Genomic DNA, 23734 nt, shown 5'->3' with positions numbered 1-23734 from the left:
TAACTTATGTAATTTCCAAAGTTGTACAATTATACAAAAAAAAAAAAGGAGGGCACACAACCTGTAGAATTACACAGAATCCTCTTCAAAATGCATTGGCATTGAAATTTTGAAGGAAAAAATAAACAAATGGGACAGAAGCAAACTTGCAGAGTGATGAACTGGCCTAATTTCAATACTGTTGTGTCTATGGGACTCAGGAAGCTGGAGGAGAGGGAGAGGGTGAGAGAAGGGCAGGTCAGTGGAACGGTCAGGACACAGACGACGTTTATCAATTAAGTTTGCCACCTGAACTGGCACCGGAAACAATAACTGAGTTGGCTGAAAAGTTTCTTCAAGTTTTCATAAGATGGTATGGAAAACCCTAAGGAAACTCAATACAGTGAAGAGGTCAGTGATCATCCAAGGCAAGCTCAAGATAGGGAAGCAGGAAGCCCTGAGCTCGCCCCTCCATGACCTTCTTGCCAGAAATTCTTCCCTGACGACCTCTGATCAATTTCTATTAATTAGGAAGACCAAAATGACAAAATGATCTAACTAGGAATGTTCTGGCTATCAGACCACGAAACGCTAAAATAAGTGGTTAGAGGAGGAAGAGGCAACATCCTGGTCGCGAGCTAGCAGTCTGGGGAAACCGCAGGTTAATGACTTCACCGGCCTGGCCCTGGGGCGGGGCGCCCGGGCTGAGGAACGCCCGCAGCGCCCCAGAAAGGATCCGCTCCTCTGACCTGCCATCCTCCACTCCTGCAAAATCGAGATCCAGATGGCAAAGGGAGAGAGAGGTGGCCCTGAGACCCGTCTTGGCTTCCTGGACTTGCTTCTCATTGTCTGGTTCAGCGGGACGCCCGGCGGTGAGTTCCGGGATGAACCTGCGCGGGGCGGGGGCGCGGCGCGGGGAAGTTGGGTGCGCGCGGGTTCGCGAAACTTCTTGAGGGGTGGTGCCGCCGCCCTCTCCTCTTTTCCCTCCCCTGGGTCCTTTACACCTCGGTGGCTCCCCCGGGCTACTTGCGGGCTCTCCGGGCGAGAACAGGGGTGCCTTGGTGAAGCAGTAATGCGGGGACTTTGGGAGAAAACGGGGCCAGAACGTACAGGAAATGCTGTTGAGGCCCGCCAGGGCTCAGCCCGGCCCTGGGAAGTGGGAGTCCTGGAGCCCGGGGAAGGGACCCAGAGCCGCCCTGAAAACCACAAGCCCATGATCTGCCCTTCTGCGCCGTCGCAGCCGCCGCGCAGCCGCCGCTGTCCTGCGCCAGGCTCCAGCAATACTGAACCTTGAATTTCCACATGTTCAAGCTGGTTTTAGAAAAGGCAGAGGAACCAGAGATCAAATTGCCAACATCCGCTGCATCATCCTAAAAGCAAGAGAGTTTCAGAAAAACATCTATTTCTGTTTTATTGACTATGCCAAAGCCTTTGACTGTGTGGATCACAATCAACTGTGGAAAATTCTGAAAGAGATGGGAATACCAGACCACTTGACCTGCCTCTTGAGAAACCTGTATGCAGGTCAGGAAGCAACAGTTAGAACTGGACATGGAACAACAGACTGGTTCCAAATAGGAAAAGGAGTCTGTCAAGGCTATAAATTGTCACCCTGCTTATTTAACTTATATGCAGGGTATGTATGTATGTATATACATGTGCATGTATATATATCATATAATGTATATCCATGGGATTTTCCAGGCAAGAGTACTGGAGTGGGGTGCCATTGCCTTCTCTGACCTCAAAGGCAACTATGTGTAAAAAATTTACATAAACATTTTCAGTTCAAGCTAATAAAACTGCTATTGAGAAAGTATTCCACATCATTAAATCTGTCTTCGAAAGTTCAGATGCTAAAGCATTCCTAAGGCACGTGTTCTGGAAGACAAACGTGCTTCTGTGATGCTGGGTGATGCATGTGACTACCTGGCTCCAAGTGGGCCTCGACAGGCACCTTCCTCCTGATGCTGGGGGACTGTGAGAGGAGAGTCAGACACAGGCCCCCAGGGCTGCATGCAGCTCTGTTAGACACTGGGCCAGCTGCTGGAACTCCACCTCTCCTCTGGATCGAAGGCCCAGCACAAGCCAATACAGCAAATAGTTCATCAGGACAGTTGATAATCTGGGCTATTTGGTAACCCTCTTTCAGGTACTGGGCCACATCAAATGGGTATCCACTTAGGGCGTTTGGCCAGAGTCATAAACACATGGGCTCTTTTAGTAGCAGCATGCTGACTTCTTAGTTGTGGCATGGAGGATCCAGTTCCCCGACCAGGGATCAAACCCACGCCCCTGCATTGGGAGTGTGGAGTCTTAGCCACTGGATCACCAGGGAAGGATGGAGAACTCATTTTTAACCAGACTTTCAAAGGCCATCCATCGATCCAGTGTTTTTGTTGTTCCCCAGACAGTGAGAGTCCATGAGGAACAAGACTTGGAGAGGGATTGGCTTTGCTCTTAACTTGAAGTTGTCATCAATGACAGTGATCCTAGCTGCCAGGTCTTTGTGGAAGACTTCTCTTCTGACCAGGTAGCTCATTCCACAGGCAATCTGGGCAGCCATGTGAACTAGGTTTTGTTGAGAAGTTGCCTGCAGACTATTGGTCTCTACATATTTGCACTGTCGTAAAAACAATTTAAGATACCCCCAGTTAATGTAAGGCAGTCCACCATGGGCTTTTCCGCTTCTTCTGTTCACACGTGGCTAATAGGAAGATTTCTGTGATGAAGATCTCATAGCTCTCAGCTTTCAGGGAGCATCGCTATCAGCTGAATTTCACAAGCTCGAACTCTAACTGTTTTTACAAATGCTTGTTGCTCTTTATCTGGATCTTTTTCATCTACATAAACCCCATGGATACTACACCAAAAGGTACCTTCTGTGTATATCTTTTGAGTTCCTCTCCCTGGATAGATATTTTGATATCATTCACCTAAGCTCTGGCCTCCAAAAGAGCGACACTTCTCAAGTCGTACTCCTCTAGCCACAAGGTCAGATAACTGGAGATGGGAGCTGTATTGTTGGATGTGTTGCCTCTCACATACCGAGACATCTGGGAACGACTGGGACTGAGACAGCCCTTGGGAACTACTGCTGGTGCTGATGCTATCTCCCAGTTCAATCCTTTTCACACTATGAAGATGCAAAACAGCTAATACTAGTACTACAAGAAATATACCTGGACAGCAAAACCCTAGGCTGATATAAAACACACGTGTAGACATGGCTGGAGCTGCATGTACAGGATCATAAATGGGTTCCTCCGCTGGTTGTTTTGTCCAAGGCTGAAGTTTTCCTTCCTTGATTTCTGGATGGCAACTTTTCCTTTGTTTCAACTCTAAGATGTGAAGCTTTTTGAAGTTACTGTCAAGTTGAGGTGCATTTAGTGTCGTAACTTCAGAATCTACTTTGCCAGGACAGGACAGCTCAAGCCCAAACACTGATACAGTGGGTGGGAGTTCTGGGGCCAAGGGGCGCTGGGGCGGCAGGCAGCCTAGCGGACCCAAGCGGTACTGGCGGCAGCCTGCCGGATCCCCATCCCAGGGAGACCACCCTGCACATCCATCCTGCTGTGAGTGCCTGCCTCTACCACCCAGGAGAAGCCAGGCCACCTGATGCTGCCCACCTGGCCTGAGCCCTTGAAAGGTGAATAGCTCCTACCCCGGCCACCCTGCTGGTGTTAACTGATCCATGATAAAGAGCACTGGTCCTTCAAGGGCCTAGAGCAGTAGAGAAGGGACCTATTCCTTCAGCAGTAGTAAGAAGGGATCAGAGAGCAGTAGGGAAGGGACCTACTTCCCTTTAGCAGTAGTAAGAATGTTCCAGAGAGCAGTAGGGAAGGGACCTACTTCCCTTCAGCAGTAGTAAGAATGTTCCAGAGAGCTGTAGGGAAGGGACCTACTTCCCTAAGTAGTAAGACAGGACCAGAGGGCAGTGGGAAGGGACCTGCTGGTCTTTCAAGGGCCGAGAGGAGTATGGAAGAGGCCTACTTCCCTTTTGAAGTAGTAAAAAGGGACCAGAGAGCAATAGGGAAGGGACCTGCTGGTCCTTCAAGGGCCGAGAGCAGCAGGAAAGGGGCCTACTTCCCTCAGCAGTAGTAAGAAGGAACCAGAGAGCAATAGGGAAGGGAACCTGCTGGTACTTCAAGGGCCGAGAGGTGTAGGGAAGGGGCCTACTTCCCTTCAGCAGTAGTAAGAAAGGACCAGAGAACAGTAGGGAAATTACCTACTTCCCTTTAGCCCCAGTAAGAAGGGACCAAAGAGTCATAAGGGAGGACCTGCCACTCCTTCTTTTGCCAAGAACAGTATGTAAGGGGGCTACTCCCCTCAGCAGTAGTAAGGAGGGACCAGAGAGCAGTTCAGAAGGGACCTGCTGATCCTTCATGGCTGAGAACAGTAGAGAAGTGGCCTACTTCCCTCAGCAGTAGTAAGAAGGGACCAGAGAGCAATAGGGAAGGGAACCTGCTGGTCCTTCAAGGGCTGAGTGAAGTAGGGAAGGGGCCTACTTCCCTCAGCAGTAGTAAGAAGGAACCAGAGAGCAATAGGGAAGGGACCTGCTGGTCCTTCAAGGGCTGAGTGCAGGAGGGAAGGGGCCTACTTCCCTTCAGCAGTAGTAAGAAGGGACCAGAGAGTCTCAGGGAAGGGACCTACTTCCCTCAGCAGGAGTAAGGAGGGACCAGAGAGCAGTGGGAAGGGACCTGCTGGTCCTTCAAGGGCCAAGAGCAGCAGGGAAGGGGCCTTCTTCCCTTCAGCAGTAGTAAGAAAGGACCAGAGAACAGTAGGGAAATTACCTACTTCCCTTTAGCCCCAGTAAGAAGGGACCAAAGAGTCATAAGGAAGGACCTGCCACTCCTTCTTTTGCCAAGAACAGTATGTAAGGGGGCTACTCCCCTCAGCAGTAGTAAGGAGGGACCAGAGAGCAGTTCAGAAGGGACCTGCTGATCCTTCATGGCTGAGAATAGTAGAGAAGTGGCCTACTTCCCTCAGCAGTAGTAAGAAGGGACCAGAGAGCAATAGGGAAGGGAACCTGCTGGTCCTTCAAGGGCTCAGTGAAGTAGGGAAGTGGCCTACTTCCCTCAGCAGTAGTAAGAAGGAACCAGAGAGCAATAGGGAAGGGAACCTGCTGGTCCTTCAAGGGCTGAGAGCAGCAGGGAAGGGGCCTACTTCCTTCAGCAGTAGTAAGAAGGGACCAGAGAGTCTCAGGGAAGGGATCTCCTTCCCTTCAGCAGGAGTAAACAGGGACCAGAGAGCAGCAGGGAAGGGGCCTTCTTCCCTTCAGCAGTAGTAAGAAGGGACCAGAGAACAGTAGGGAAATTACCTACTTCCCTTTAGCCCCAGTAAGAAGAGACCAGAGAGTCATAAGGAAGGACCTGCCACTCCTTCTTTTGCCAAGAACAGTATGTAAGGGGGCTACTCCCCGCAGCAGTAGTAAGGAGGGACCAGAGAGCAGCAGAGAAGGGACCTGCTGGTCTTCAAGGGCCGAGTGCAGCAAGGAAGGGGCCTACTTCCCTTCAGCAGGAGTAAGAAGGGACTAGAGAGCAATTCAGAAGGGGTCTGCTGATCCTTCATGGCTGAGAACAGTAGAGAAGTGGCCTACTTCCCTTCAGCAGTAGTAAGAAAGGACCAGAGAACAGTAGGGAAATTACCTACTTCCCTTCAGCACCCTGGAAAATCCCATGGATGGAGGAGCCTGGTAGGCTGCAGTCCATGGGGTCACTAAGAGTCGGACACGACTGAGCGAGTTCACTTTCACTTTTCACGTTCATGCATTGAAGAAGGAAATGGCAATCCACTCCAGTGTTCTTACCTGGAGAATCCCAGGGATGGTGGAGCCTGATGGGCTGCCGTCTATGGGGTCGCACAGAGTCGGACACGACTGAAGCAACTTAGCAGCAGCTTTTGAGGTATAGGTATATTTTTACAAAATAGTTTTAAAAATTGTTTAAACACACATATTTGAACTAACAATCTTACTACCAACTGCTTTTTATTTTCTTAACTTCTTCAAGGTAATGTAGTTGATTCACCTTTAAAGTTTTGCTTTCTTTCACTAGTGTTGAGAATGATTTGTCTTCAACATGCAGTACTTTTTATTAGGTAAATAAAAACCATCCAGCAGTTATGGGCTAATGCTCCCCGCTTCTTTATTACAGAGTAGCTACCTTGGTCCAAAGTGCCATACAGGAATCCACAGGTGTGAGCAGAGGATAGTGGCCATATAACAACTCTGGGCTCACATCTAGGCCAGAGATGTGGGTCTTGTTTGTTCCTTGTGGCCCTGCTTATGCCAAAACACATAACCACTTCTGTCCTATGACGGCTGGCCTAGCTGAACTAATGACTAGGGGTTGATGAGCACACATCACGATGGGCAACCCCAGTCCCTGACCAGAGGCCTCATCTCTGCCAGGCCCCAGGACCACACCAGGAGCCACGTTTAAATGGTGTGACTTTCCCCTCTGCAAGTGGCATGGCCTAGCTTCAGAACACTTGGGGTCTGTGTTGTGAGCCTTCACATGGAAAATGGCACGTAGCACCTTTCTGGCCACAGATACCTCTGATGTCACCGGTTCTGCTGGGTCATCTGCCCAAGAAGCAGCTCCAGCCATGCCCATCATTCACCTATTGTGACTGCTTTTGTGCTGGGACAGCAGGTTGCAGCAGAGACCTAGGGTCCGCAAAGCCTCAAGTATTTCTTCTGTACCATTACAGGAAACCTAAGGCCACAGTGGTATTAAATGGAGATAGGATAGGGACCACACCCCTGCAGCCCTCGAGAGGTTGTAGATTGGTACCTGTCTCTGTATTTCCTCCAGGATGTTGTACACACATACTATTGGGGATGGGGAGGTAGGGTCTGAAGTTTGAATCTGGAATTGACTACTACAGTAGTCATCACCCCATGATAATCTACTAGCTACTCAGGTCTCCATGCCTATCACAAGGCCAGGGCATGTGAAATGACCGCTGTGTGGTCTGTGGACCCAGTGATAACCACTGTAAGCAGAACCTGGGACTGCTGTCCACTGATGGCCTGGTACTCCAAGCATGGCTTCAACAATTAGGGGACCATGATGATGCTACGATTCCTGTGCCTGATATTAGAAACACACTAGGTGCAATGTGAATGTGAGAGTAGTTTCTGCTTCTGCAGGTTCACTTACCCCAGTAAATAACCATGTGGCTCTTTGGGAAAGAATGGAAGGACTTTTGCACTAGATGTGGTGATGAAAGGGCCCTCCTCTTTAGAACATGGCTTCTTTCTCTGGTGACACCTTCTGAGAAGTGGCTCAGATCCGGAAAATGGGCCTGGATCAGGTGTTTGGTAGGAATGGCTGCCTTTGGCTTCCTGATCGTCCAGCTTTGTGTTCTGTCTTTCTTTAATTCTTTCTATGGTACAGTTTGTATCTAGGTTCCTGCCCATCTGTTTGCCTTTAGGATCGCCCTGTTCTATGAGCCAGCATCATATTCTCTGCAGTCAGGCCCTGGCTGGCATTGAGACTCCCTAATCACTTTGACCACTGCACCTACTTTTCTGCGGCCCTAGAGCACCCCTACTTGGAATCTGATTTTTCTACAACTTCCATCCCTGTTCCTGGTAGAAGCCCACAGGAGCACGGTCTCCTACCACCATCCCTGACCTTCTGCAAAAGTCAACCTTGAGCTGTTGGAGATGCTTCTCATCTGCGCTTTCCTCTCAGGCTCCATAGAGTCCATCAGGCTTTCCCATGGAGCGGGTGGATTGCACACTCTCCTGCCCTTTCACACCGAGTCCACCCTGGCAGATTCACTTCTCTGAGCCTTGGATCGCCTCCTCTACCACCTGCCCCGGAAGTTCTGGATTTTCTCTTTCATGCCCGATGGGCCAGGCCTTTCTCCAGGATTCCAAGACCTGTCCTAGTGGGAGATTACCATGTCTCCCCAGCCTTGCTAAGCCCAGTGACCCGTGATTATAAACTCTCCCTTCCCCAGCTCTGGGTTCTGAGCTCATCCTTCCCAACCCCAGCCTCACTGACTGTGATCCGCTTCCTCAGGAACAGCCCCCTCACCCTCTGCATCTCTCACAGGACACTCAGAGAGAAGCTGACAGTCCTCTGGGTTTAGGCCTTTCCTTCTGAACCAGCCTGGCCCATCCCTGGGAAAAGCATGTGTCGGTTAGTGCCACGTGCGGAGCTTGTGAGCAGAGTGGAAATGGGGCATATCCAGGGTTGTGGTGTTTCTTGCCTGACTGAGGCTTTTCGTCTTCCTCAGTCGTACCGGATGAGGGGCTGGGGAGGGCAGGCCGGGCCATCCTGCTCTGTCAGCCTAGACCTGCAGTCCTACTGTGCTCTCACAGAACTGGGGTGGAGGGCTATGGGTCTTCTTCCAACCTCACCCTCACTGCGGTTTGCTTTCACAGACGCTCACTCTCTTTCCTTTGACTTCACCGTTGATCCTCAGCCCAGACCTGGACATCCGTGGTGTGAGATTCAAAGCCAGGTGGACGGAAAGGTTTTTCTCTCCTATGACTGTGGTCATGCAAAGATCATAATCCCAAGTGTATTGGGAGAAGAAGTGAAAACCATAAAGGCCTGGGAAACACAGATCGAAACACTGAGAGACATCAGGGACTGGATCAAGGACCACATGCATGACTTTACACTGGAGAAACACATGCCCAGAGGTGAGTTAGAAAGTCCAAGTACAGGAGGGCCAGATTAGGGGCTTAGCTACATTCACTGTTTATAAGTAAAAAATATAATTGAATACTGGTTCTTCCCTAGTAGTCCAGTGGAAGGAGTGGCCTCTGGGGAGAGCACAGGGCCACATTAGCTGGGCCAAGGGAGGTGGACCCAGGTGGGGCAAAGAATCTATCAAGCCCAGAGGCTGAGCTCTTTCTTTCCCATGGTGGGGGCAGACCCTCGCACCCTGCAGGCCAGGATGACATGTCACTGTGAGGATGACAGACACGTCAGTGGATCTTGGCAGTTTGGCTTGAATGGACAAATGAGCCTCCACTTTGATTTGGAGAATGGACACTGGAGAGTGGGTCAACCTGGAGGCAGATGGATGAAAGAGAAGTGGGAGAATGACAGAGCTGTGATGGAGTTCTTGAAGAAGGTCTCCATGGGAGACTGTCGGGGTTGGCTTCAGGATTTCATGGTGCGATGGAAGGAAATATTGAAGACCACGGGTAAGTGAGAAGAGGAAGAGAAAGTGATACTCCTCTCATGGTGACATGGACCCACCCCTCTGTGTGTGTGTGTGTGTGTGTGTGTGTGTGTGTGTGTGTGTGTGTGTGTTTGAAGAACTGATCCGTCAGAGGTGAGTTGTTCCTGGGAGAGCAATGATCCGGGATGCTCTGTCATCCTCCTTCTTCTTCTACCTCCTGACAGCTCTCCTCACAGCACAGGCCTTTGGACAACTGAACATGGATTTTTGCTGATCCCAAACCTGTAGACATCTTTTTGATTTCTGGGATTTATTTTTCACTGTACCCTCTTTCCAGAATTTTCTTTCAAATGTCACCAATCCTTCTTCTGGAAATCTGTCAATACCACCTCTGCTGTCAGCTCCTGAGGATTCCATCCTCAGGTCACCATCTCTGATGTCACAGCAGGACTGAGTGGCTGTGTTGGAAACCTTGCTCCCCCATTAGCTGTCAGAGCCCCATGAGGAGTGGACTCCTCTCTTCCCTCCGTCTCGCCTGGGGATCTATCTCAAGGGCCTCCATGTGATGGGTGTAAACTTCTGCATAATAGGAGTACCTGAGTCAGGGGAGCGAGGAGGCATTTGCCAAGTTTGGGGTCTGGACAAGGGCTTCACTCTTACTCTCCTTGCAGCATCACCGACCACAGTCCCACCTACAGTGCAGCCCACGGCTCCACCCATCAGTCACGTCACCTGGATCGCCCCTGGGGTTCTCGTCAGTTTTGTCATAAAGGGCATCGTAGCCTGGATCCTTTACAAGAAGAGGTACTGAGGGCAGAATTCAGAGGGAAGGCAGGGGCACAGGGCCTAGTGTGAGGACAGGGAAGGGAATCCCACAGGCTGAGTCACAACTGTTGCTGCTCCAGGAGTACAGGCCTGGCCTATCCCCTTCCCACAGTCTCTACTGTGGGGCTCCTGCTTGCCTGCTTGACCCACTTCTAATATGCCACTGCATATTAGAAGAAGCCTTTGGAGTAGGGTCTGCAAACGCCTTCCCACCCTTTCCTCCTGGATTTGGGAATCCCATGCAACCCCTGCCCTTCACTGCACCTCCTCATCCTGGAAATGAGCCAGGTGAGTGAGACCTCATATAACCTGACAGCAAGAACTCAGACAAGCTCAGGCCTCAGTTCTGATAGTTCCTCACTGTCAGATGACAATGGGAAGTGAGGGGTGGCTGGGGCACAGGAAGGCTGAGGGCCTATTGATGCTTAAAAGGTTTAGCCAAGTCCCCTGACTGAGCACAGACTGCTGGCTGGCAGGGCCCCGGTAGGTGGTGTGAGAACAGCAGGCACTCAGGGCGAGGGCAGGACTCACGGGGGCTGAGAGCAGCATGGGGGCTCCACATGATGTGTCAGCGGGGAGGGGACCCACCCAGGGGCCAAGATGAGAGGGGCCGGGCCCTCATCCCACAAGGAAGGGGTGGGAAGGCCTTTGCAGACCCAACTCCAAAGGCCCGTTCTCACAGGAAGTGGCTTGGGTCAAGCAGGCAAGGCAGGAGCCCCACAGCAGAGACTGTGAAAAGAGGTAAGGCCAGGGCTGTGCTCCTAGAGCAGCAGCAGGTGTGACTCAGCCTGTGGTTTGCACATCACCAGCCTCCTGGGTACCCAGAGCCTCCATCACTGAGAGGCCCTGCCTTGAGCAGAGGTGCCTGGGGATGGTGGGCTTGAGCTGGGGTGGAGGCGCCCAGCTGGGGGGACCAGGAAGAGATAGGGGGTAGGGACCCTGGTCCTGAGAGCTGTGTGTGCTGCTGGCTCAGAGGCTGGAGGGGAGCGAAGGAAGGAGGTTTGCCTGCAGCCCCCCAAGGCTGTCAGGAAGCAACACCCCTCCTCCGAGGACATGCTCCCTAGTCCTTTAGGCCCACCTCGGGGAGGATCCGGATCTGAGTAAAGGGAACAGGTTGATTCCTCACTGGCTCCAGTCCTGAGCCTAAGCAGGGGGTGTCAGGGCCTGTGGTGACTCTGTGATGCAGGAAGGAAGGAGGAGGTGTCTAGAAGCTGCTGGGCCTGGGGTGGGGGTGGGGGTGGAGGACATAGGAACCCCTCAGTGAGGGAGGGGCTGGAGGGGAGGTTGAGGAGGGACAGCTCCAGGAAAGTGACAGGAGTTCCTCAGCTTCCTGGACCAAGGCCTCTTTCTTTTCTGCAGGAGACTGTGTTCCCAGGAAGCCCCTGACAGGTGCTCTGTTGGCCTCAGGACTCAATGTTTGCTTGGCTGCTTTTGTTCTCCTGCGTTCACTTTAGAGCCAAGAGATCAGACCTTAGGAGTCTCAAGTCTGTCTACCAGTTATGATGACACAGTGGCTGCACCATCTCGAGTCTCTTGTCAAATCTGATGAGCATCCTCCTCAACATCTTTATTTTTTTCAAACCTAATTTCTCTTGGTGCTGAGTGACGGAATCCCTGAACTGAAACTTTCAACTATTTGAACAAGAGATCTCCACAAACAGAACTCTTTCAGTCTTCTTCTAATTTTTGGAAAATTAGACTTTTCCCTGCATTGTGACCTTATTGTTACAAATGATGATATTGCTGGAAAAATACATCTGTTACTACAGGACTCAGGGATTTTTTTCTATGTCCAGAGAAACAACTTCAGTGTATTTTCAATGGAACAAAATTTTACGTTGACTGATTCCCTTCATAATTTATTACTCTATTGGCACTGAGTCATGTTTGATTCTTTGTGACCCCATGGACTGTAGCCCACCAGGCTCCTCTGTCCATCAGATTTCACAGCAAGAATACTGGAGTGGGTCCTTATTTCCATCTCTAGGGGATCTTCCTGACCCAGGGATCGAATCCTTGTCTCCTGTGTTTCATGCGTTGGCAGGCCAATTCTTTACCACTAGCGCCACCTGGGAACCCTTTTTGCTGCTGCTGCTGTTGCTTCTAAGTCGCCTCAGTCGTGTCTGACTCTCTGCGACCCCATAGACAGCAGCCCACCAGGCTCCCCTGTCCCTGGGATTCTCCAGGCAAGAACACTGGAGTGGGTTGCCCTTCCTTCTCCAATGCATGAAAGTGAAAAGTGAAAGTGAAGTCACGCAGTTGTGTCCGACTCCTAGCGACCCCATGGACTGCAGCCTACCAGGTCCTCCCTTTATACTGATCCTTAAATTAATATTGCAAAAGAGTTAAGTACTTCGTGCCTGTTTTCTAATCCAGGAGAAAAGTCATGGTATTTCACCATTCCACCACATTATGAGACTAAATAAAACCAATGATAACGCTTTATTTCTTGTGGAAACAGAGAATTTAAAGATCACTCCTAAACAAACATGCAGTCCAGTTGTGGAGTGATCTTTAAATTCTCTGGATTTTTAAATGTATATTTCACCATATCCCAACACTAGGTCATATGTTCACCCTACTATGCAGCCATCCCAGTGTTAGTTCTAGGCTGGAAAACGTGGACTAAAAGCCATGTAAATACAGGCAGACCTCAGAGACATTGCAGGCTGGGTTCCAGACCAGGGCGATAAAGTGAATTTCACAATAAAGGGAATCACACAAACTTTTTCATTTCCACTGCAATATAGTGTTATGTTGACATGGAATTCTGTTAAGGGTGCAATAGCTTTATGTGCAAATAAATAATGTACAGACCTTAATACACAACACTTTGTTTCTAAATTAAAATATGTTGAGCATCATCTGAGCCTCCAGGGAGTCATCATCTTTTTGCTGGTGAAGGGTCTTGTCTCAAGGTCTGTGGCTGCTGACTGATTAGGGTGGTGGTTGCTGAGGGTTGCGGTGGGTAGCCCAATTTCTGAAAATAAGACAATGAAGTTTGCCACATTGTTTGACTCTTCCTTTCACAGAAGATTTCTCTTCGCATGAATGCTCTTTGACGGCGTTTTACCCACAGTAGAACTTTCAAAATTGGAGTTAATCCTCTCAAACCCTCCTGCTGCCTTTGCAACTAAATTTATTCTAAACTTAATATTCTAAGTCCTTTGTTCTCATTTCAACAGTCTTCACAGAATCGTCACCAGGAGTAGACTGTATATCAAGAAACCACTTTTTTTCTCATCCATTAGAGTCAACTCTCATTTATTCCAGTTTTATCATTCAGTTCAGTTCAGTCACTCAGTCGTGTCTGACTCTTTGTGACCCCATGAATCGCAGCACACCAGGCCTCCCTGTCCATCACCAACTTCCAGAGTTCACCCAAACTCATGTCCATCAAGTCGGTGATGCCATCCAGCCATCTCATCCTCTGTCATCCCCTTCTCCTCCTGCCCCCAATCCCTCCCAGCATCAGAGTCTTTTCCAATGAGTCAACTCTTCACAAAAGTACTGGAGTTTCAGCTTTAGCATCAGTCCTTCCAAAGAACACCCAGGGCTGATGTCCTTCAGAATGGACTGGTTGGATCTCCTTGCAGTCCAAGGGACTCTCAAGAGTCTTCTCCATTAGAGTGCAACAATCAGTCCCATGTTCACATTAGGCTCCACTTCTAATTCTAGCTCTCTTGCTATTTCCACCACATTGTAGCTACTTCTTCCAGTGAAATCTTGAACCCCTCAAAGTCATCTAAGAAGGTTAAAATCAACGTTTAAATTCCTATTAATGTTGTTATTTCAACCTCTTCTCATGAATCACAAATGTTTCATGAATTTGCTCTAGAAAGTTTTCAGTTGACTTTGCCCAGATCCATCAGAGGAATCACCATTTGTGGCAGCTATAGCCTTACTGAAACTGTTTCCTAAATATGTGACTTGAACATCATGACTACTCCTTGATCCATGGGCTACAGAATGGATGCTGTGTTTGCAGGTGTGAAAACAACATGAATCTCATTACTTGTCCGTCAGGGCCCTTGGGTGCTTTCTCAATGAGCAGTGATATTTTGAAAGGAATCCTTTTTTGGGAGCAGTAGTTCTCAACAGTGGATTTAATATTTTTGGTAATCAGTGTTGTAAGCAGATATGCTGTCATCTCGACTTTGTTGTTCCATTTGCAGAGCACAGGCAGAGCAGATTTAGCATAATTCTGAAAGTCACTAGGATTTTCAGAAGGTAAATGAGGCTTAGCTTCAGCTTCAAGTCACCAGCTGCATTAGCCCCTAACAAGAGAGTCAGCCTATCCTTTGAGTCTTTGAAGCCAGGAACTGACTTCTTGCTAGCTATGCAAGTCCTCGGGGCATCTTCTTCCAATAGAACACTCTTTTCTCTACACTGGAAAGCTCTAATTTAGGATAGCTATCAACATAGATTATTTTATTAGATCTTCTGGATAAATTACTGCAGCTTCTGCATCAACCCTCGCTCTTCCACTCTGCACTCTATGTTAGGAAGATGGCTTCTTTCCTTAAACCTCATGAACCACCTCTGCTGCTACTGCTGCTGCTGCTAAGTCGCTTCAGTCGTGTCCAACTTTGTGCGACCCCAGGGACCGCAGCCCACCAGGCTCCTCCGTGCATGGGATTTTCCAGGCAAGAGTACTGGAGTGGGTGCCATTGCCTTCTCCGAACCACCTCTACCAGCTTTCAACTTTTTTCTGCAGCTTCCTCACCTCTTTCAGCCTTCATAGAATTGAAGCCTAGGGCCTTGCTCTGGATTAGGCTTTGGCCTAAGGCAGTGTTGTGGCTCTTGTGGTCTCTCACCCAGACCACTGAAACATTCTCCATATCAGCAGTAAGGTTGTTTTGCTTTCTTCTCATTCGTGAGTTCACTGGAGGAGCACTTTTGATTTCCTTTGCTTTGCGTTCACAACTTGACTAACTATTTGGGGCAAGAGGCCTAGTTACTGGCCCATCGTGGCTTTGACGTGCCTTCTTGAAAAGCTTAACCATTTCTATCTTTGGATTTAAAGTGAGAGATGTGTGATTCTTCCTGTCAATGGCATAATTTTGATATTGCTGTGTCTCAGGGACTCAGGAGTCTCAGGAGAGAGATGGACGGGTCAACAGAGCAGTCAGGACACACACACATATCGGATGGCAATGTGCCCATGGTTCTTGGCACCCCAAAACAATTACAATACTAACATGAGAGATCATTGATCACACAAAGGCAAAATCAAGATGGCCAAGTAGGACGCCCTGAGCTCCACTCTCCCATGAACACACCAAAACTACAACCACATACAAAACAGCTCTCTTTCCGAGAAAATGACCTGAAACCAGCAGAACATCCCCTCTACAACCAGCATAGAGAAAGAACCACGGTGAGAAGGGCAGGAACAGAAAAGAAGGGATCTAGTTGGGACCCTTTGGCCAGGTACTCTGAAATGGAAGGGTCATCAAAAACTGGAGCATTCTGCCTAAGAAGCAGGAGGTTTTGGCCCTACATAAGGCACCCCAGCCCTGGTGCATTGCTGGGAGAAGCAGCCTCACACCCCCACTCCTGTTTTAGAAACCAAGAGGGTTTATGATCTGGAGCACTGGAGGACTGTGGGAAATGGAGACACCACTCCTAGAGACCATGGGCACAGAATTGCTTGCTCCCTGTCCCAGCACAGAGTCAGCAGATTGCAAAGTGTCTGGTGTGCTGGCCAACATTTGGAGACCATGCCTAGCATTGGTTGGGGCTGACAACCAACAGAGCTCCAGACGGGAGACTCCCTGCAATCCATCCCCCCAACACACACACACACACACACACACACATACACACACAGGCACACAGGGAGAAGCCAATCTCTCAGCTCTGCCCCATCTCCATGTGACACCAGCCCAGGCTAAGACAATCACTGCAGGTCCCTGGGATCTTGATGAGTTGTGTGACCGCAATGCCACAGGCAGGCTTATCTGGTAGAAGCCCTGACTCACACGCAGTCTGGCGCCATGCTCTAGCTTGGGGTGACACAAGCTGCCACTCAAGGAGAGCAGCAAACTCTGTGAATCAACAGGTGCAAAAGAGATAAGAAGGTTCTCAACAGACTCACTAGAGTCTCTTTGTGGGACAGACCTGTGCTGGGAGGCTGGTTGGAGGACAAGAGACCCACAAGGGTGGGCAGGACTCAGGGTTGGGTGGGGCAAGAGCTTGGTGGGGCTAGGTGAGCTGAGTAGGGAGACTCTCCCTTCATAAAAGGGCCGGGGGCGGGAGCCTGGGTTGAATCCCCCAGAGGAGGCAACCCGGAAGCCCCTGGTAGACTCAGACCACAGGGAGGAAGGACTGGGAGAACAGGAGGAAGTCAGAGGCTGCCGTGAGAGATGGGCCGGGTCAGCCCCGTGTGAGGAGTGTAGGCCCCAGGGACCTGGGCACCCAGACTCACCCCAGGCATGTCCCTGACGCCCGGCCTCACCCCAGATCCCCAGGCGTGAGGTCAGAGGTGGAGGGCTACAGAGACTGGAATTAGTACCTGAAGCAGTTTCACAGATGTGGACTATAGATACCTCCAGAAACAGGAATCTAGACAAAATTCTGACTCTGCTAGTTTCTTCATCTTGCCATGCCTCAATTTACACATTTGTAAATGGGAAACGCTACCTACGGGAATGAAGAGAGGCTAAACATTCATTTAGGACCTGAGGAGATCATGCAGGTAACCCTGAATTTGTACATGCTGAGGACTCGCCAACCCCCGTCTCAGGAGTTGTTGTTTAGTCACTAAGTCGTATCTCTGTGATCCTGTGGACTGTAGCCCGCCAGCCTCCTCTGTCCATGGGATTTCCTCAGGCAAGAATATTGGAGTGTGTTGCCATTTCCTCCTGCATGGGATCTTCCGCATCCAGGGATGGAACAGACATCTCCCACATTGACAGGCGGATTCTTTACCGCTGAGCCACCTGGGAAGCCCCTTATCAGGTGTTAGTGCCGCTAAAAAAACACAAGGACCACGGGGATCCAGAGAAGGGGATGGATAGAAGAAAGGTGAGGGACAGATCACTGAAATTTTGAGGAACATCAGTCCCACAGAGGGTGTGGGGAGCCTGGGGGAGCCCCCAGAGGAGACTCCTGTGGGAGGACTCTGGGGACTCATTCTCTTCTCAACTGGCCAACCAGGCTCCTCCCCAAGAGTGGGTCACCCTGGGGCTTCAGGTGGCATGGGCTGCTGGCATCAACTTCAGTCTTGCCATCCTGGTCCTGCTTCTGCTGCCCAACTGTGTCCACGAAGCACAGCGTGGTGAGTTCCCAGTGAACCTGCTGGGAGGGGGTGGGGTTGATGCATTATAAGCAGAGAGCGGGACCCGAGCTGGCCTTGGTTAGAAAGTCCACGGGCGTGGTGTTGCCTCCGCCTCCTCCTCCTCAATCCTTAGGTGAGCTCCTTTCCTTGTTGGCACCTGCTGGGCTGGTTGGCCACTTTCAGGCCAGCAAAAGGGCAAACTGGTTGAAATTGCAATGCTCACACAATGGGAGGTGGGGAGGCAAGAGGACAAGGAGAGCATGGCAGGAAACACTGCCATCCCTAAGCTCCCAGCCCCTCAGCCATGCCTCCAGGAGTGGGAGCCCCCGTGGCAGGCCTGGGACAGGCGACCTTCCTGTGGGGAGGAACCTAGACACCCCCTGAAAAGCACACACCACTGATCTCATCTGTTCACACAAACCCTTTTCCTCGACATGACTCCCTGCCCTTGACTCCCAGGCCACTTTACCAGCTATAAACCACCCGTGCCACCTGGAAAGGCTCTCCCTTCCCCAGACACATCCCCTTAGTGGCCACACTCCTGCCCCACAGCTCACTAAGTTCATTCCACATCTTTGCATCCCGAGAAGCCCAGGGCGTCCAATACCTTCCCACCTGTGAAGGGACCTGAATCACACTCTCCACCACTGGCATCTTATCCCCTTGCCTGAGGGCTTACCCCAGCAAAAGCTTCCCAGCCTGGTCCCCAGGAGGGATGAGAGCCCAGTCGCCCAAAGTGTGACATGGGGCCTGAGGGTGAGGAGGGGGAACCCCCACTTCTACCCTTTGGTCCCACATTCATATCGTCCACAAATCATGGAGATGGCAGCCTATAATGGTTATTGATTAAGACAGGAGTTGGGGAAATCTACAGAAGACAAATCTGTTCATCTCTTCAGGCCTTTTGGCGTCTGTCTCTGTGCACCTCCAGGTTTGTGGTGCGACAACAGGCAAAGACAATGTGAAAAACCAAAGGAATCCCTCTGACCACTGCCCTGGTTTGCAAACCCCAGCACTGGGTGACTCATCGCCTGGGGAATTATCCAGGGGCTCCCTCAGCTGCCTGTTTATGAATCCCAACCCTGCCCGGTCCTGCCTTGTAGCCTCTGGTGGTGGGAATGTGATAGGAGGGTGGGTCCTGCAGTTACAGGCTAAGGCCCCCCTCCTCTGCTGTAGAGTGGCTTCCTCGGTCCAAGGGGCCACGGGGACCCTGTGTAACCACAGAGGTGAGCAGAGGACAGGGAGGTACCACAGTTCTGGTGTCAGGTCTTGGTCCCCTGCTGGTCATCTTATCTGTTCCCTGTGGCCCTGCTTATGCCAAGCCACACGATCACTTCTATCCTATGACAGCTGACCTCTCAGCTGAGCCCAGTTCATCAAGACCGGAGGTCCCTTCTCTACCAGACTCAGGACCATATCAGTAGCCATGTTTAAATGATAGGGTTTCCTCACTCAAGTAGTGTGGTCGTGCCTATGACCCTGTGGGGCTGGGTTGTGATGCTCTGATTAGGATGTCACAAGCTGTCCCTGGGGGAGGGTATGGCAACCCACACTGGTATTCTTGCCCGGAAAATCCCATGGACAGAGGGACCTGGTGGGCTACAGTCCATAGGGTCGCAAAGAGTCAAACATGACTGAAGTGACTTAGCAGGCAGGCAGGTTACCCCTGGCACGATTTCCCCCACTGGTGGACTTCTGTGTCATGGGTGCTACAGGGTCCTAGGGTCCCAGTGGCAGTTCCCGCCACACTCATTCCTTCATATCCTTCCCATGAACACCTTCCACAGCTGAGTTGAGCAGTTGCAGAGGCCTCTGGTCTGCAAATCCTGAAATATTTAGTGTCCGGCCATTGATAGAAATGCTTTACACCAGGCAGATATAAAAAGCAGATGTGAAGGGATCACAGCCCTGCATGCTTTCAGGCCATGATTGTCACTAATCTGTCATTTTACCCAGAAAAGGGTGGTCTTGCACATTCTGTTTGTAGCAAAGGAAAGGCAATATGAGAATGTACTCATACTTCTCAACTATGGCAGCCTTCACCCCATTCCTAACTACGGAGACTTTTCCATCACTGGTTCGAATCTGGAGAATGTGAAATAACCACTGTGTGGGTCTTCACACACCGTGATACCCCTATAAGCAGGATGCAGGATGGTCATGTATTCAATACCCTGCATCTCATGCATCACATTGATAACAGCGGGTCGCGATGATGGTTCAGATCCCTGGACATGATGTGAGTCACACACTGGGTCCATAGGAATGTGGGGTGGCTTCTGCTTCCCAGTGTGCACTTACCTGAGTCAATGGCCGTGTGGCCTCCAAGGATGGGGAAGGCCAGAGGACTGCTGCACTGCGCTTGCCATGGTGATAAGAGGGCCCTCCTGCTGGAAACTGGCCTTTCTCTGTAGTAATGGATTCTCAGTTCTGATAACTGTCTCAGTTCTACAAACTGGGCAAAGTATCCAGACAAGCTGTTGGGATGGCTGTTTTCAGCGTCCTGATCATCCAGCTTGTGTTCTACTTTCTTTTCGTTTCTTGGGTTTTTTGTTTTTTGGTCGGCTGCCTGGCATTGGGGATCTTAGTTCCCTGACCAGTGATCAACCCGGGCACCTGGCAGCGAAAGCCCAGAGTCCTAACCAGTGGAGCCCCAGGGCCTTCCTTGGTCTCATTCCTTTCAGTCGTGCAGTTTGTATCTAGGTTGGCCGCCCATCCAGGGTGTTTGCCTCTAGGATCGCCCTGTGCTGGGAACCAGCATCATACTCTGCAGTCAGGACCTGGCAGCCATCCCGTCTCTCTACTCATATCAACCATTGCGCCTGCTTTGTTCCTGACACGGTGCATCCCCACCTGGGATCTGCATATGTTCAATCCCTGTTTCTGCTGGAAGCCCACTGGAGACACCATCTCCGAGCAGCATCCTGACCTTCAGCAAAAGCCCTCCTGTGTTACCGACCAGTGCTCTTGGACTCGATCAATAGAAGTTGGTAAAAGGCCAGACACAAATTCAGGGGGAAAGAAGCTTTATTGGGACTCATGAGGGAGCAAAAACAAGTAACATGTTCCCTTGCTGACTCCAGAGGGTGGGGGAGCCGGTCCCGCATATGAGTTGAGGGTGGGGGCGGGTCCTGGGTTCAGGCCAGAGGGGTGACCTGGGTGGTTTGTTCCCCCTTGGTGGTGCTGTGTGCAGGGATCATGACCAGTACCCTGCTTTTGCTCCCGGCTGCTCTGAAATCCCCTTGGGTTTTTGGTCTTTTTGTATCTTGTTTTGATTATTTGCCCCAACTGCACATGCATGCAATTATTTTCAGCCCTTTATAATTTCTTCATATTTTGATGCTTGATGTGACTTTTGTCCAGGTACATTCACTGCAGCAAACTGTCCCAGCCTGTCTCATTCCCCACTGAGGGGTTCTACACACTTATTCTTAAGGGTTAAGGGGCTGAAGCTTTCTTCTATCAAAACTTCTCCCTGCTGGACAGGGACCACTGAACTGAGCCTCCCCTCAAGGTATAGAAGTTTTTCACAAAGACCTACTGCTGCTGCTCCAGGAGCACAGGCCTGACCTCAGCCCTTCCCACAGTCTCTGCTGTGGGGCTCCTGCCTTGCCTGCTTGACCCAAGCTACTTCCTATGAGAACAGGCCTTTGGAGTTGGGTCTGCAAAGGCCTTCCTGCCCCTTCCTCCTGGGATGAGAGCCCGGCCCCTCTCATCTTGGCCCCTGGGTGGGTCCCCTCCCCGCTGACACATCATGTGGAGCCCCCCAGCTGCTCTCAGCCCCCGTGAGTCCTGCCCTCGCCCTGAGTGCCTGCTGTTCTCACACCACCTACCGGGGCCCTGCCAGCCAGCAGTCTGTGCTCAGTCAGGGGACTTGGCTAAACCCTTTAAGCATCAATAGGCCCTCAGCCTAGTGAGGGCCCCTCCCTTTTCACAATGTCACCTGACAGCGGGGACCTCTCAGAACTCAGGGCTGAGCTTGTCGAGTTCTGCTCTCAGGTGATATGGGGTCTTATCCCCCTGCTCATTTCCAGGATGAGGAGGTTCAGTGAGGGGCAGGGGTTGGCTGGGATTCACCTTCCTCGTCCTCATGCCAGGCCCTGTGCCCCTGCCTTCCCTCTGAATTCTGCCCTCAGTACCTGTTTCTGGAACTCAGCCCAGAATCCGGGCTGATGAAACCAGTTGTGATGAAATGCATGAGGACCACAGAGAGGATCAAGGTGATGGACTTGATGGCTATGGTTGTCGACTGGACTGTGAGGGGAGCTTCAGTTAGTGATACTGCAAGGAAAATAAGAGTGAAGCCCTTCTACATACCCTAAACTGAGCAGATGCCTCCTCAACCCCCCTTACTCAGGTAGCCTACTATAGAGTCTGGGTTTTTTTTTTTAATTGGAGGATAATTTCTTTACAATGCTATGTTGGTTTCTGTTATAGGACAAAGCAAATGAGCCATAATTATATATATACCCACTCCATCCTGAGCCTCCTTCCCTGCCCCCATCCCAACCCTCTAGGCCATCACATAGTGCCAGGCTGGGCTCCTTGCGTTATATAGCAGCTTCCCACCGGTTAGCTATTTTCCACATGATAGTGCGTATATAGGGGCTTCCCTGATAGCTCAGTTGGTAAAGAGTCTGCTTGCAATGCAGAACCCTGGTTCAATTCCTGGGTCAGGAAGATCCGCTGGAGAAGGGATAAGCTACCCACTCCAGTATTCTTGGGTTTCCCTGGTGGTTCAGCTGGTAAAGAATCCGTCTGCAATGTGGCAGACCTGGGTTTGATCCCTGGGTTGCAAAGATACCCTGGAGAAGGAAAAGGCTTCCCACTCCAGTATTCTGCCCTGGAGAATCCCATACAGTCCATGAGGTTGCAAAGAGTCAGACATGACTGAGCAACTTTCACTTCCAGTGTGCATATACGTCACTGCTACCGTCTCAGTTCCTCCACCCTGCCCTTCCCCTGCTCTGTTCACAAGTCTGTCTCTGTGTCACGCAGTCATTTCAACCAACCATATGGCAGCCCCTGTGACAGGTCCTGAGGTGAGATGGAGGAAAGGAGGCGCCCCATCTCCACAGAGCTCAGACAGTGGATGGGCGAGCAAGGGTCCCCAGGCAGCCCCTCAGTCCTGCGTGACATCAGATGAGGCGACATGAGGATGGGAACAGATTAAGTCCTCTCAGGAGCTGATGTTTGAGGTGGTATTGACTGATTTCCAGAACTAGAATAGCCGATATTTTTAAAGAGTTTGTAGAGAGAGGGTCAGTAAAAAGGAAATCTCTAGAATCGGAGTGGTGCCCTCATGTTAGGGGTGAGCAAGAATCCATGTACAATGGTTCAAAGGCCGGTGCTGTGAGGGAGATGTCAGGAGGCAGAAGAGGAAAGAGGATCACAGAGCATCCCCAGGGCCATTGTTCTCCCAGGAACTACTCAGCTTGAATAGATCACTTTCACACACACACACACACACACACACACACACACACACACAGAGGGGTGGGTCCATGTCCCTTTGAGTGGACTACCACTTCTCCTCATCTCACTTACCCGTGGTCTTCAACATTTCCTCCCAGCGCACCAAGAAATTCTGAAGCCAGACCCGACAGTCTCCCATGGAGACCTTCTTGAAGAAGTTGGTCACAGCTCTGTCCTTCTCCCACTTCTCTCTCATCTGTTTCCCTCCAGAATGAACGACTATCCAGTGTCCATTCTCTGAATCAAAGAGGACATTTGTCCATTGAAAGCAAACTGCCAGTATCCACTGGTGTGTCCATCCTCTTCACACCAACACGTTATCTTGCCCTGTAGGGTGAGAGGGGCTGCCTCCACTGTGGGAAAGAAATAGCTCAGCTTCTGGGCTTGACAGAGTCTTTGCCCCGCTTGGGTCCACTTCCCCTGGGCCCACCTAATCTGGCTCTGGTCTCTCCTCCAAGTCCTGGTCCTTCCACTGGACTACTAAGGAAGGACAATATTCTTTATTTTTTACCTGAAAACAATGAATGTAGCTAAGCCCTCAATCTGGCCCTCCTGCCCTTGGACTTTCTTTTTCCATTTATTTTTTACTTGAAGGATAATTGCTTTAGAATATTGTGTGGTTTCTGCCATGCATCAGCATGAATCAGCCATAGGTGTACATATGTCTCCTCCCTCTTGAACCTCCCTCCCACTTCCCTCTCATCCTACCCCTCTAGGTTGTTATAGAGCCTTGGTTTGAGTTCCCTGAGTCATACAGCAAATTCCCATTGGTCATATATTTTACACATGGTAGTGTTTCCGTGTTACTCTCTCCATTTGTCCCGCTCTTCTCCTTCCTTCTCCCACCCCACCATGTCCATAAGTCTGTTCTCTATGTCAAAGTCTCCATGCTGTCCTGCAAATAGAGTCATAATAATTTCTGTATATATGGGTTAATATATGGTATTTGTTTTTCTCTTTCTGACTTACTTCACTCTGTATAATAGGCTCCAGGTTCATCCACCTCATTAGAACTGACTG

At 50.5% G+C, this 23734-nt stretch overlaps 1 protein-coding gene and 1 pseudogene across 1 annotated transcript; one reads left to right on the top strand and one right to left on the bottom strand.

The window, feature by feature from the left end:
- The first annotated feature begins 717 nt into the window (after positions 1–717).
- Positions 718–11803, top strand: RAET1G (retinoic acid early transcript 1G). Its single transcript, NM_205785.1, is given in 5 exon segments — positions 718–851; positions 8381–8644; positions 8879–9154; positions 9804–9936; positions 11317–11803. Coding segments are annotated over 5 exon segments (948 nt in total). The 5' UTR covers positions 718–763; the 3' UTR covers positions 11504–11803.
- Positions 1972–8272, bottom strand: LOC100297889 (tyrosine-protein kinase RYK-like; annotated as a pseudogene).
- Positions 11804–23734: the final 11931 nt, after the last annotated feature.

The sequence above is a fragment of the Bos taurus genome, chromosome 9 (genome assembly GCF_002263795.3).
Source record: "Bos taurus isolate L1 Dominette 01449 registration number 42190680 breed Hereford chromosome 9, ARS-UCD2.0, whole genome shotgun sequence".
Lineage (NCBI taxonomy): Eukaryota > Metazoa > Chordata > Mammalia > Artiodactyla > Bovidae > Bos > Bos taurus.
Note: the sequence above shows the minus strand (reverse complement) of the source record. Positions and strands in the feature narration are given on the sequence as shown.